Genomic DNA, 13,950 nt, shown 5'->3' with positions numbered 1-13,950 from the left:
GCACGGCGTTGACCGCATGAACACCTGTTTGGCATGGCCAGATGCAGACGGCTTCAACGCGAGTGTTTGCCGGCCCTTGCTCGCTGTGCTGCATTTGGTCAGCCATGGCGAGCCTGGAGGTTGATGGTCTTTGGATGTTTGCCGCCAGCCAAACGACATGGGAAAATGGAGGTCACAAGCGGACTGCAACCACCCCGAAGCATCATCTGAACAAGCCATACGCAAGCCGGCTAGCCTCCTTCGACCGCTCGAAGCTTGGAGGCACTCAAGAAAGACAAGCGGGCTCTCATTTGGTTATTCTGGTAACCTCGACCGCTCATCCTTCGTCGGATGCGAGTATCGCCATTCGTTGGATGTATGTCCGTTGATCGCCCATCATCAACCGTGCACCTGCATGAGTGTCCTAGAGCAGTGATACTCGAGTAATCGACTCACTTTCCTCCGTATCATCATGCTGGTATAGCGCCCCTGCAGCCGCCTTTGCGGCTCTCTCAAACCCTGCGGCTATCTGAACCGCATCACGCGCCCTCAATCCCTTGTCACTCGACGAGACCAACCTCGAAGGCACATTGGCGGCGTTTGCCGCGCTTACCATGGCATTTGTGAACCGTACGCTGGCCGGGGCTCATGATTTCCTGGATGAATTCGGAAATGATATCCAAATCCGACGAGCACCAAATCGTCGCACCCAGTTCTATGGAGCTTTCGGCTTTACAATGCCATGCTGCACCGGTTTTCCCTCTCGGTTGTCGCTCACTACTGCTGTTCGTAGGCTGAGTGAGCTCTTGACGTATGCCCCATTTTTCAATCTTAGCGTTTGTAGTAGTCAAAGGCGCCCTGAGCTTAAGGTGACTAGCGATAAGTCTAATGCGGAAAGGTCTTGCCGGCGAAACGACTAAGCGTTGAGAAAAAATCCGACTGGTGATGCGGCTTACACGAACATCTATCCGTCAAGGTGGCATTTTGCGATAGAGACAGCACAAGAGGTAGGGAGTTGAGTCAGTTAAGAGTACAGAAAGATTAGCTTGCTGCCCATTGCGAAGAACGCTAGGGGAGTTGTTGAATATGCTTTTGGCTCAACGTACGCATGCCTCGAGCACGTCGGACCTACTAATTATCCACGCTTAAGGAGGTTGACTGGTAGCACAAAACGTCCGTGGTATCGGCAGTACGGTCTGATATCTAAAATCGTGAAGCTATTTGCACGGAAAGTACCTAGGTAGGCCTTCGAGTTGAAACGGTCAGTTGTCAGGGTGGTTTTAGGGAAACAGGGGCCGTTCGCATCTTCAATCTTAGCGGTAGGTTTACATACGTCTAGTTATTGTTCAACTCATAGTCGTCTCACCGTATTATTAACAGCGTTCATCATCATTAATTGCAGGTGAATCGCGGTCGCGTTTCGCTGATAAGATGTGAGATTGTTGCTCGCGCGACGGGTTCAAAAAAAGCACGGCGGGCTTGTGGAGGGGTTTTAGGCGAGAAGACCCGCCACGTTCGTTTTGCAGCGTAAACAAAGTACGTCAACCCCAGCCGCCGAGTTCTTCCACCAGCCTCCTCACCAGCAGTTAGCACCGCCTCATATTAACGCCATGTCGACCCTCGTCGCTCTCTAAAATCGCAGAAACAGTCACACGTAACCCATCTTCAAAAAAGTCTTCTCTGTGACCATCATCAAAGGCCACAGCTGGAATAAGCTATTAGCTCGCCGTTCAAAGCACGACCACCACCTACCCAGCCGTTCCATACAGAGAGTAACTTCACGGACTCAGCTCCGGCTCAGGCCTTAGAGCTCACATATCGCCCACCATGGCACCACTCCCAGCTACACTCCTTTCCCTCCTCCCGCGAAGCTTCTCCACCTCTATATCCGATCTCTCAGTCAGCTCCCTCGAACCTGAAGAACACGCGGCTCGCTCCCCAATGTACATTCACGACCTCCACCGCCGAGCGACCACGGTCTCGCGTATTCCCCCTGGCTCAGGCGCCAAAGAACCCACCGCCTTCAACAACCAAGCCTTCCTCGCGTTGTTCGCCCTGATCGCAGCTGGCATGGTTGTGGCATCCATCTGGTTCTTCTTCTGGGCCAAGAATGGAGGATTCGTGTGGCGGAAGGGGGATTGGGATGACTACAAGTCTACCGTGCTGCGGCGCAAGGGCCCGGATGGCAAAACACTGTCCAACGCGACGAAGAGCACGAAACTCGGTGGAGGTAGTGTGGTCGGCGGTGGCAGCTACGGTGCCGAGAGCAGCGTTGGGTACACAGATGAGACAGGCAGCGCCTTCACGTCCAAGACTGAGATGCGCGAAATGCACACCGGCGACAACATGCGCGGCGGTGGTGCGCGGTACACCGGCGACAACCGGCAGAAAGACCGCGACCAGCGCCGCGCCGAACGACAGAAAGACCGCGAGCTGCGCGAGTATCAGCGCGAGAAGCCGGCTCGGGTCGGTGGTCTGAATGGACAGCATGATGGCAGCCACTACGACTACTCGAACGCGTCCGACCTCTCCCAAGCGCAGCGACCGCTGACCGCTCCTGCCGGCGCTCCGAAGGATACGAAGCGGGCCCAGAAAGAGCGCGAGAAGCGCGAGAAGGAACGTCGGCGCGAAGCCAAGGTTGCCGCCAAAACTGCCGCCGCCAACGCAAAGAAAGACAAGGCGGCCGAGGCGGAGCGGAAGAAGGAGCAGCAGAAAGCGCGCAAGGCGCCGAAGGACCTGACATCTCCATCCTCGCCCTCGAATCAAAACCTCGTCACTCCCAGCCGCGACACCGCCGCCTCGCCAACCAAGGCCAATGACCGTCCCCGCCGCTCCGCTCCCAGCAACGCCTACTCCTTCACGACTGGTGACGACACCGGCACCGTCTACACCGCCCCCTATACCGACGCCTCCTCCGCCCAGCAACAAGACTCCTACTACAGCTCCTATCGCCCGCACGCCGAGTCCCCCACTAAAGCCCCCCGAACTTCTCAATCCCGCTCGCGCCAGTCCTCGCCGCGCAAACACCACTCCCGCCCGCACAACCACGGCGAAGGCAGCCGCAGCCGCCACGCGAGCCGCTCGCGTACAGATCTGAGCTCCGATCTTGGCACCAAGAGCTACCCGTGCTACATCCCTGGCGTGTCGAGCAGCCGCGGCGAGGGCAGTCTGGCGCCGGACGAGAGTATTAGCCAGGTTGGGGCGCCGGGGAGGAGGCAGCGGGATGTTATGGATGGGTATCGGAGGGGCCGGGGAAGGGGGAGGAGGGATAGCTTGAGCGATTCTGGGGAGGAGTGAGAGTGGGGTTGGAGGGCTGGGGATGGGCATGCTGGCGATAGTAGAATAGGTAACGCAGCGGGACCGTGAAGTTTGACGGGGAAGGTACAGCGTTGCATGGCATGATACTCTTGGATCCTCACGGCGTTCGTTGAGGATGCAGAAACTCTATCATGAGTATTACTGGGACGGTAGTGAGCGTAGCAATGATTGTACAAATGAGATTCACCCATGTATGTAGCTTGGATACAGGCGAAAGTCGCTCGCTTGGCCGTAGATAGCAATGAATGATCTGATTGATACCAACATCGAGAAGCTTGCAAGTCACTTGGATTGAGTGAGGATGTTGCTAAACCAATATGTTTAGGATATTCTGATACTCAGTAGTAGAACTTCCATTCGTTTCTGCCCATTGCTTACATCATGGCCTGGAAGACTTTTCCTACGCTGAACACATTATCTTGTTCCTTCAGATTTTATACAGCCAATGAAGGACCTCAACGCTTTAAGTGACACTGTACAATACACTCGGATGTTTTATGGCACAAAGACTCATAATTCTAAAACGCCTTCAACGAGCTTTCAAGCTTAGGTCTGGAATCTAAGAAATGGGAGCACTGTTCGTGAGAAAGAAACGGAGATGGGAGTGCTAAGACATAGGAAGAACTGCTGATATCAAAATGAAGATGTCCTTATGTGTCCGTAATATCAACACGCAACTCATGCCCATCCACGTCCCAAGTAAATGTGATGTCAAGTACGGATGTGTGAGATGTACCGAGTCTTGCAAAGCCTAACCAAAAGCCATGTCCGCCGTCCCACAGTCCCACCCCAAACCTATATCCCTCGTATCCACGGTACCCCCCGAAACACGACCACGGTACGTGATACCCGCATCATGCCTTCCCCGCATGACGACCCCCCAAACTCTCCATCCCAAAATTACTCCTACCGTCAGACGCCTCCATCGTCCAGCTGCGCTGCCCACCATGTCCACCACGACTCAGTCTTCGTTGGTACCACAACGCCCATCCCCTAGCTCAATCAACACTCAATCAATAATGCGTCTCGCAATCCGCTCCGCTCTCCTCTCCGCCCTTTTCCTTTCCCTCTCCCTCCCCATCCTCACCCACGCCGCTCCCCTCCCACGCAACATCCCGACGCTCACGCTCAGCGACACGGCCGCGACGCCTCGCCCCATGCGTAAGTCTCCATCTTCATCCCCCCTTTCCCCTCTACCTTGCCACCCTTCGCCTTCCCCATCCCCGCCTCCCTCCTTCCCCGCATCACACCACCACGCATCCCAGGGCACCAGAAACCAACACCCTCCAGTCCGGCCGTGGGCCACCGCCGCTCCTCCCACAGCGCGCAAGCACCTCGCCGACACGGCGGAAACCGCGGACATCGAGGCTACCATCCTGCAGACGCATGGCATGGCGGCCGCCGAAGCGCGGTCCGTGCCGCCGCACGGCACGGAGCTTGCGGCAGGAACGGCGGCCGCGCCGGGTGGTGCTGTCCGCTCGTGAGGTAGCTTGGGAGGCGGTGGTCGAGGGGAAAGCGGGGTGAGATGGGCGGGATGGGGTCTGGATTGTAGTGGGGCGGTCAGCCGGATGTACAGTCGGACTAGGAGGAGAGTATTAATACGGCACGGGGGATGAGTTCGAGGCGGTGTTGGACGCCGCCGAAGGAGTAGGGTGGCGGGTGTTGCATTATGCTGGTCGGAAAGGTGGACATTGAGTTGAGGAAGGCATCCTTGTTGCTAATAGATTTCTCTTGTCCTTGTAAATAAGTTTATAAGTCGTTCACTTGGACTGTTACTCAGGAGTTTGGTGTATCGGATAACACTAGCTGTGGTATAGTCGTGTTGGTTGAGAAACGGCCACCCGGCCTAAGGTGCTAAGACTCTTCCATTCAGCTACGGACTCTAAACACACCCTGCACCAAACCCACGCCGTCTCCAATGCGACCTAACATTTCCTTCCGCCTTCCAATGCATGCAACAAGCGCAGAACAACAACCTCACCTATACGTCTCCGCCTCCCATACCAATGGAGATGCAAGTAAATTTACAAGAGTGGAGAGGCGCCCACAAAACAGGAAGCCGAAAACGAGACGGTACCAAAAGTGAGTTCCGCGACTGATCTACTGGGTGGTGTGATGATAGATCAGTGGCGGACGACCAAGCTCACTCCAACAGATGCAAAGCGAGGGACCAAGTACGTCTCAAAAGGGGAAACCGGGTGCAGTAAATGTACAAACAGAAAGAAAAGGAAACGACAAACGACGTGGCGAATGGCGTGATGAGTCTTGAGGGAAAAGAAGGCGGCTCATCAGCAAGCTCACAGCTCACCAAGCTCCTCAAGCTTCCTCCGCACCAGCTCCACCACGCCATCCAACCACCAACTAACGCACGCACACGCGCAAACAAAACCAACAACAACAGCAACGGTAACCAGAGCGAAGACATCACCCATCGCTCCAGCCCCCTGCTATACAGCCCTCGCTCCACCCCCCGGCTGTCCCGCCGACGTGACCGGAACCTGCGGAAGTGACGCTTTACTCCTTCCTCCGCCCGTATCACCCACATACGCCCCCGGCATCGGCGGCGGCTGCGGCACCGGCGGTATCCCATCCTCGTGCTCATCGTCGAAATACTCGCCATCCACATCATCATACCCCTCGTCAGGATACTGCTGATTATCCAGCGGCGTCGGCGGGGGCGCATGCGTGAGGTCCGTCTTGGCGCCCTTCTTGGCGCCCTTGCGTCCCTTATTCTTGTTCCGCATCTTGGCCTTCTCGAGCAAGCGACGCTTCTCCTCCTGCCGGCGGCGCTCGCGGCGGTCCTTGATTTCGTACTGGCGGATCAGAGCTTCGGGCGGCCGCCCGAAGATGGCTTCGTATTCGCAGAACTCGCAGATCCAGATCTCGGCGTTCTTGGTGTGGAAATTCTGGTATTCTTGCTGTAGGCGGCGCTGCTTGGCTGCTGCGCGCAGGGACGCGTCCGGGTTGCGGCGCCGGCGGGGCTTGGGGTTTGGCGGCGGAGGCGGGGCTTGTTGGCCGTTGGGGTGGCCTGGGACGGGTTGGGGAGGCGGAGCGTACTGGCCTGAGTGCTGCGGGACGGGGTTGTGCGTGCCGTTAGATACTTGATGGCCTGTTTGGGTTGAGTGCGTGGCAACGTTGCGCCGGACGTCTCCTGGTGGAGCTGCCCTGTTTTGCGGAGCTGATGGTGTCTGAGGTGAGCCATTCTGGGGGGGCCAGTTCACCTTGTTAGCGGAATCGGAGCCGCAAGTGAATGTAAACTGCGTTTTCTGGGAGGATGCAGGCGAAGGTAGCTGAGATGACGACGGGGCTTGCTGTGATAGCAAACTGACGTTCTCGTTGCCCTTCTGCGGTGTGACTGGAGCTTGTTCGGCGGCGGATGCTATAGCGGCGCTGATGATGCCTTCTCGACCTGGACATTTCGTGCATTAGTAACACTATTCTCCGCTTGTTAGTGGAGGCCACCATACCCTTGTTTGCACCGGCCGTTCCGTTCTGGTCTCGTCGCGGTCGATTCGCACGGCCATTAGCGTAGGCGTTCAATGCATTTGCCGAAGACCCCAGCGGTTTACGTTCACCAGCACTGTTCCTAGTACCCGGCCTCCCGTTGCGTCCCCGTCCCGGTCCTGAGATCCCCATTCCTGTCCCGGAAGGAGGCGCGGTGGCAGCACGAGCTCCGTTGTAGTTCCCATTCACGGTCGGTAAACCACCCGTGGAATCTATAACATTAGATTCACCATTGACTGTGGTCCCATGCTGAATTTCTAGACTAGCCATGTCCCTGTCCAGGCTCGAAGCGTGACTCCCACCGCTGCCATTTGCATGGTTGGGAATCTTTCTCTTCTTCTTATTGCTCATGTTCTCGAAGCTTTCATAACCATCTGCTGAGCTCGCCGCACTTAACGGTTGTGGAGGATAACCGACTTTTGAGGGTGTACCTGCAGTGCCTAAATTACTTCTCATCCTTGGCCCGAGTTCAGAAATACCGTAGACGCCCCTGTCTGCTGGGCGAGGACCGCGGATCATGTACTCCTCATCGCTCTCTGGCTCCGAGTGGTCGGCGCCACAATCGCACGTGTGCTCGCCATGGTCCATCAGCCGTTGTCCACTTGCATTCATCTTGTCCGACTGGCTGTAAGAAAATCCGAGTAGCGGAGTGGTGCTCGGCGGCGCCGGTGGGTAGATGATGCTGCCAGCCTGCTGTGGGCTTAGGCGTTCTTTGATCGTTCGCTTTGGCAACGGACGAATCGGTCGATCTGGGTACATGGGCGACGTGGTATCAGGAGAGTGAGGATGGGCGTGGGGACTACGGTACCCGTATGCTGTGCGAGAAGCAGTAAGTGTCAGCAGATATAGCGCAGCTAAGGCTCTATGAGCCGTGTTGATGGTAGTGCTGGAAATTGATGTCTAGAACGATGGGTTCAGGCGAGGGTAGCATACCCGTTGAAACTGCTGCCATGTCCGTGGTTGTTCTTTCCACTCGGGAGTCTACAATGATGCTGCCGTCGTAGTCGCAAGGCAAGTGCGTTAGAGCTTCGGTCTATGGACAAAGGGTCAAGAGTGCGGTCTATGATATCTGAGAGTGACCGGGTGGCCATTAGCACAACTCTGCCTCCTCTTCATCTCGCCGAAAACGGGCGGGCCTTTACCAGAAGCCGAGAGAGCTCATTTGCATGCGCAGCTGCTCGGTGCAGGGAAGAGTGCGGTGGTGGTTGAGGATGGGTGGATGCAGCTCGGCAGCGTGTTCGATGGAAAAAGGTCGGGGTCGTTGATTATTCAGACACGGCATGCAGCCACTTCACCCGCCGAGTGTGACTTGTCCCGCCGCCGAGTCGTCTTCGCCCCGCTATCTCCAAAGATGTCACTAGTGATGGCTTCGAAGAGGGCACTGGATTTGAAGGAAACGGAGCTGGATTACGATCCCTCTCCTTTTACCTCTCTACAGACGACACCCCTATTGAGGCTCATGCTGTCGGACCACCAGCGCTAACCGAGCAGGGTCCGGACGGATAGCCTCAGGCTCACTCGAGTCATGCAGATGCCTCAAACACAAGGCATCTATACATACGTCATGAAAAGGGTTTCGTTAATGTCACAGCAGAACTTGATGCAAGAGTGGTCTCAATGTGCTGCCATCAGCTATCCAGAGAAGCGAGCCGCGCTGTATACAAGCCCGCGCCGGTCGTGACTTTCCAAAAGCGCCCAGCTCATGCGTGGAGCACACCATTGATCCAGAGATCCCATAGCCCATACCAGCCAAGACAAGTGCGCAGCGAGAAACAAGAGCCGCGTAGGAGGGAAGGCCCATGACGAAGCAATGTATAGCCTATGCGTCGTTCTTTCTCAACAACGCCAAAACCATGCCACGGAATGCGAAGATGAGAGTTTGGCGACTCCCTCGAAGCAGCAAGCTCTCCTTGCCCAACGCCAATCAGGTTCCGAAATCCTTCTGCCACATGACGAGTCGCCTCGTGAGATGGTCCATCATCTCCAAGCTGCTCATCTGCTCGAAGCCCTTGTCCCTTGTTTCCGGTCCCAAAGCGCCCTCGACAACCTTAAGCGTCATGCTGACTGCCGCCGCCGCCACCGTAGTCGTCGTTGTCTTCTCTCCTGCCATCTCAACCTGCATGCGGCTGATGAACTCCAGCATGCCGGACGCTCTTCGCCTCATCTCGTTGAAGCTCGTCTTTTCCAGCTTGCTGTTCGATGGCTTCGCTTTGCCGTTCTTGCTGTGTATGCTGCCGCTCACAGTTCCATCGCTGTCCGTCTTATTGTGGTCCGCGCCGTTCGTTGCGCGAGTTTGCGATGCCGGCGAAGGATCCTTGGTCCTGTCCTTGTCCTTGTTGTTGCCGCTGCCAGGTGGTGTAGATGCGGGTGGGTCTCGATCGCGTGTGTATTGATTCCTACCGAGCTTCCCTCTTCTTTGAGGCGCCTTCCCAGTGGTCCCTCCCTTCTTGTCTTTTGTCCTGCTCTCCGGAACAACGGGCGTGGCGGCTTTTGGGGTATGCAAATGCTTGGGTGAAGGTTCAGGGGGCAGATTGTAGTCCTCAAGTTCCTTAGGCACCGGGCTGTTCTCTATCATTTCGGGTTCTGCGAGAACAGCTGGCGTTGGCTTCTTGCGTTTGAGGGGAGTTGGAGAGGGTGACATACCTCCAACCCTCCTCCGCTCAGCGCGTGCCTTACGGCTCTTTGCCAGATCCGCCTTTTCGCGCTCTTTCGCCTCCCGCATCTCTTTCTCGCGCTGACTTCTTGCCGCAGCGCCGCGCGGTTTCTGCTTGTGACTGTTCGCTGTCGTCTTCGTCGCTTCACCCTCGGCCTCTGACTCGGACGCTGGTGGTGGGGATGGCGAGTTGGAGCTTCTTCGCTGTCGCTTGTTCTCTTGTCTCGTACTAAGCCGAAGCGTTGTTAGCGGACACTTAAGATCTTGCAGTAAATCTGCTGGTTAGAATCATATAGCTCGAGATAACGTTACGCACTCTTCACTCTCATCACGGCTCCGCTTGCCCTTTCTGTTGCCATTCTCGGTCTTGACTCCATCGCCTTCGTGTTTGCTCTCCTCAATGACTTTGCGTAGCATCTCGTCTTCCTCATAGGCTGCCCTGCTGTTCATGGTCGATCGCCTCTTCGTGATAGAATCCACGCTGCCCCGACCTGTTGTTTTGTCCTTGTCCCTCGGATTCTTATCGGCGTCTTTCGATACGGAGGTCTTGCGGGCTGAGTGCTTCGGGTGCTGCTGTTCCCAGACAGGTAAGTAGCGAGAGTATCGTTGCCTGGACGCGATGAACAGATCAGCATTGCTTCTACGTGAGCTTTCCAAGGCGTCTCACAAGTCGTGAACTTAACGGTAGCTGTGTAGAGTTGGAGTCTGTAATAAGTTCCTCTGCTGCAAATTGGTGCGTGGCGACTCCACAAAGGAGGCCTCAACCACGCATCCGACGTTACTCCAACGTCGCCACCTTGCAAGGACTCTAGGTGTCGAGCTTCGCGACCTAGTATTGGCTTGTACTCTTGAGCCCAGCTGGCTGGTCCACTCCACGAAGGTGCAGTCGCCTACTGGGCATCCACAGACATCGCGAAGCCGCGACTGAAAGAGTAGAGGATGTCGCACGTACCCTTTGTGATCGGTCATGATCTTGTGTAGCTCCCTCTTGCACTCCTCGCAGAAGTACTCTTCCGGGCTGTCCTTCTCCTCCATGATGCCCACGCATCCGCCGTGTTGCCAGACCTTGCAAACGTCGCATTGTATGAAAAGGCCGCCGGCTTCGTCGTTCTGAGGATCCAGTCCCCCCAGTGGCGGAGACTTTGGATCTGAGGGCGGACCCGGGTAGTCCTGGTGGCCACAGACACACCTCGTGATCTCCTCTTCGTCGCCGGCTTCCTCCTCGTCGTCAAGTTCGGTATCGAACTTCGCGGCCTCGTGCTCGTTGACGTCTTGTCCGCGAGCAGAGCGACGCGGCTGGGTCGGTGGGGCGAGAGCGGCGTTGTCGCCGTTTTCGGATGAGAGCTGCGACTGTGGAGTTGCGGAGATTCGGGGCGATTGCTGCTTGACGCTCGCTCGAGCGTTTCTATCGCGAGCTGAGGAGACGGACGAGGAGGTACTGCTGTGAGGTGGAGCACTTGGTGGAGGCTGGGTGGTGCGGGCCCGCGAGGAGCGCCGCGGCGACATTGTTCGATTGGAAGCGCGCAGGTGCAAACGCGGCGAGCCAGACGATTGGAAAAGCTCTCCGGCGCTGAGAGAAGGGCGGGTTCGCGGATTCGCTCGTGGTAGATGGAGAAGTGAAGCGGTGGCTGACTCTGCTGAGATTCTTCTAGTCAGAGCAGCAGCCAGCTTCAGGAGATCACAGTGGCCCGGCTGTGAGGATATTTCCGAGTTTCTGGCGGGCAAATATCATGACAGTATCCAAGCAAGCGCACAGCAGTTGGTTCTCGTAGAGGGTCGGCGTTCCGGTCGTGTCGGACTGGTTAAGGTGTGTGCAGGCCTGCAATCGAGTCCTGAGCGGGCAAAGTGGGAGCGCGCAAAACGTGGTCCATTCCGGTTTAGCGCCTTCTTGCTCTCCTCCCTCCCGTGTCACCGCCGCAAGCCAGGCGAGCCGAAGGCCGACATCCCCCAAGTGCGACCGCGACTGCGGGATCCTGAGCGACGCGCATTTTGGGAGCTGTCGATGGAACGACCAAGAGCTTGAGATAGGGCGAGACTGTACGTGATTCTGGTGAAACAGCGCTGTCGTGATGTCGAACAGTCGAAAAGATGGATGGGCTGCCAGCTTGCTCTTCGAAACCACGACGGGGCTTTGGCCTCGCTTACTCTGCCAAGAATTGCGCTCCAAAAGCTGGCAGAGGCCGCCGTTGCCAGTTGACGAATGCAACGAGGGCGTCACGTGTACTATGCTCGGTAGAGTAAACGGGCGAGTCGTTGTACCCAGCACTGTTGTAGTTAGAGCAATGCATTTCACCTTCTGCCGGGCTGCTCCGAGAGTCGTGCGCAGAACAGAGGGGCTTGTTGGAACGCGTGTGGATGAACAGTCACGAAGGAGACGCGGGCAAGTCACAAGGAGGATCACATGATCATGATATTCGTACATTCTAGTTTTGTGTTTCGTATAGATGAACTCATCAATTTCGCCAGAGGAGCAACTGAAGAAACCCACTCGACGCCCGATCAAACGCTTACTTGGAACCGTTGACACCGTTGGTACCGTTCGAGTGACCATTGGTTTGCTCTACCGTGTGAGTGCCATAGGTAGGCGCGCCATTGTTGTCCGGAACGGTGCTGCCCGCCTGCATCTTCATCCCGTTTGCGTTCCTCAGGCTCTTGTCCTTGGCCATGCCGTTGTGCGTGCCGTTGAACCGGAGCTCCGAGATACCATCGTAGCCCTTGATACCAGTCGCCTTCTCGAGGCGCTGCGCAATGTCCTCGGACACCTCGCGGAAGATGGCGATCTGGCGCTTGATGATCTCCTCCCTCCTGCAATTGGACATGTGCCCGCTGACGTTCTTAATGAAGCGCTCCTTGGCGCCGTCATCGAAGACCTTCTCCCACAGGTTGCGAGGGGCGTTGAAGTCTTCGGGTCTGATTTCCGAGAGAAAGGCGATGGCCTTGCCTTGGAAGTGGCCGTGAACCTTGTCAAGATCGACGGTGCGGTTGCGGAAGGTGATGGGCTCGATGGAGGAGAGGTAGTTCGGTCGCGAGCCCTGGTTGTAGAAAGCCATCTGGCCATCGCGCTGGAAGTTGGCGAACCTGTATGGCACACGTGGTGCATTGACAGGGAGCTGCTGGTAGTTGGCGCCAATGCGATGACGGTGGGTATCAGGGTAGGAGAAGAGACGGCTCTGCAGCACAGGATCGGCAGACGGCTCAATACCAGGCGGCATATGTGCCGGGTTGAACGCGATCTGCTCGATCTCCGCGAAGTAGTTTTTCGCATTCTCGTTAAGAACGATCTCGCCAACCTTGCGGAGGGGGAACTGCTTCTGCGGCCAGACGTGAGTCAAATCAAACACGTTGATCTTCTGCTTCTCCCAGAGCTCCTCAGCCTCCTTGGGCTTCATTGTCTGGACGCACATGTCCCAGCCAGGAAAGTCGCCGTTTTCAATGGCGTAGTATAAGTCCTTCTGGGAGTGGTCGGGTGACTTTGTGGTAGACTCCTCTTGAGTGAAGTACTTAGTGCCTTGCTTGGATTTGAAGTGGAACTGAACGTAGACCCACTCGCCCTGTTTATTGACGAGCTTCAGAGTATGGCCGCTATAGCCGTGCATGAAGCGGTAGCCATCTGGAATACCGCGATCACCCATAAGGATCATGATTTGATGGACAGACTCCGGGTTCTGGGAGACATAGTCCCAGAACATGGTCGAGTCGTCAGCGCCCGAGAGATGGGTAGCCGGGTCGCGCTTCTGGGTGTGGATGAAGTGAGGGAACTTGGCCGGGTCTCTCAGGAAGAAGACGGGAGTATTGTTGAAGACCATGTCCCAGTTGCCCTCGTCTGTCCGGAACTTGACGGCGAAACCACGAGGGTCCCGCGCGCAGTCATGGCTGCCAGACTCACCACCAACGGTGGAGAACCGCATGCTAATGGGGCAAGTCCTGCCTGCCTGGAACATGTCGGCCAAGCAGAGGTCGTCAAGCGGATCGGTACACTTGTAGTAGCCGTGGGCACCGCTGCCCTTGGCGTGGACAACACGCTCTGGAATCCTCTCTCTGTCAAAGTGAGAGATGAGGTCAATCAAGTGGAAGTCCTGGAGGAGCAGAGGACCGTTCTCGCCGACTCGCTGTGTCTCGTACGGGTGAGGGTACGGGACACCGTTGCTGGTGCAGTAGAGGGTGTCCTCGGAAGAGGCATTGCGGTCATCGTTGTAATCTCTGTAGATGTCGCCGTTCTTCCTGCCGTCGGCCGCGTGTGCTTGGTAGCCTGCCATGTTGTGCAGATGTGTTGATGAGTGGGAATGTGAACTCTAATGGAAGGTTCGACTGATTTGCCAAAAGAAAAGAGCCGCAAGGCGGGGGGTAGCCCTAATATATCGGCCTCACCAGTTTTGCCATGCGGGGTTTCGGCAGCACAACCCGTCTCCAACGGCGCCAGATCGGTGACGTTGACAAGGGCAAATTGCGAGCCCGGGGGAAGGGCTTACTCACGTTCAGAGCCTAGACTGCCAAAT

The 13,950-nt window shown here is 56.5% G+C and overlaps 5 protein-coding genes across 5 annotated transcripts; 2 read left to right on the top strand and 3 right to left on the bottom strand.

The window, feature by feature from the left end:
* Positions 1-1,806: 1,806 nt before the first annotated feature.
* Positions 1,807-3,276, top strand: W97_04916 (uncharacterized protein; the record flags this gene model as incomplete). Its single annotated transcript, XM_007782804.1, has 1 exon — positions 1,807-3,276. One exon carries the CDS (start codon positions 1,807-1,809, stop codon positions 3,274-3,276), a length of 1,470 nt encoding a protein of 489 aa, XP_007780994.1.
* Positions 3,277-4,316: 1,040 nt separating this feature from the next.
* Positions 4,317-4,781, top strand: W97_04915 (uncharacterized protein; the record flags this gene model as incomplete). Its single annotated transcript, XM_007782803.1, has 2 exons — positions 4,317-4,458; positions 4,588-4,781. The coding sequence occupies 2 exons, from the start codon at positions 4,317-4,319 to the stop codon at positions 4,779-4,781; spliced, it is 336 nt and encodes a 111-aa protein (XP_007780993.1).
* Positions 4,782-5,744: 963 nt separating this feature from the next.
* Positions 5,745-7,560, bottom strand: W97_04914 (uncharacterized protein; the record flags this gene model as incomplete). Its single annotated transcript, XM_007782802.1, has 2 exons — positions 5,745-6,706; positions 6,765-7,560. 2 exons carry the CDS (start codon positions 7,558-7,560, stop codon positions 5,745-5,747), a joined length of 1,758 nt encoding a protein of 585 aa, XP_007780992.1.
* A 1,165-nt stretch (positions 7,561-8,725) lies between these two features.
* W97_04913 (uncharacterized protein) lies at positions 8,726-10,960 on the bottom strand (the record flags this gene model as incomplete). The annotated part of the gene is made up of 4 exons (XM_007782801.1): positions 8,726-9,384; positions 9,445-9,683; positions 9,771-10,064; positions 10,407-10,960. 4 exons carry the CDS (start codon positions 10,958-10,960, stop codon positions 8,726-8,728), a joined length of 1,746 nt encoding a protein of 581 aa, XP_007780991.1.
* A 1,001-nt stretch (positions 10,961-11,961) lies between these two features.
* Positions 11,962-13,710, bottom strand: W97_04912 (catalase; the record flags this gene model as incomplete). The annotated part of the gene is made up of 1 exon (XM_007782800.1): positions 11,962-13,710. The coding sequence occupies one exon, from the start codon at positions 13,708-13,710 to the stop codon at positions 11,962-11,964; it is 1,749 nt and encodes a 582-aa protein (XP_007780990.1).
* Between the last annotated feature and the right edge of the window lie 240 nt (positions 13,711-13,950).

Source organism: Coniosporium apollinis, assembly GCF_000281105.1.
Source record: "Coniosporium apollinis CBS 100218 chromosome Unknown supercont1.22, whole genome shotgun sequence".
NCBI classification, from domain to species: Eukaryota; Fungi; Ascomycota; class Dothideomycetes; genus Coniosporium; species Coniosporium apollinis.
The sequence above is the reverse complement of the archived record's forward strand: the minus strand, read 5'-3'. Positions and strand labels throughout refer to the sequence as shown.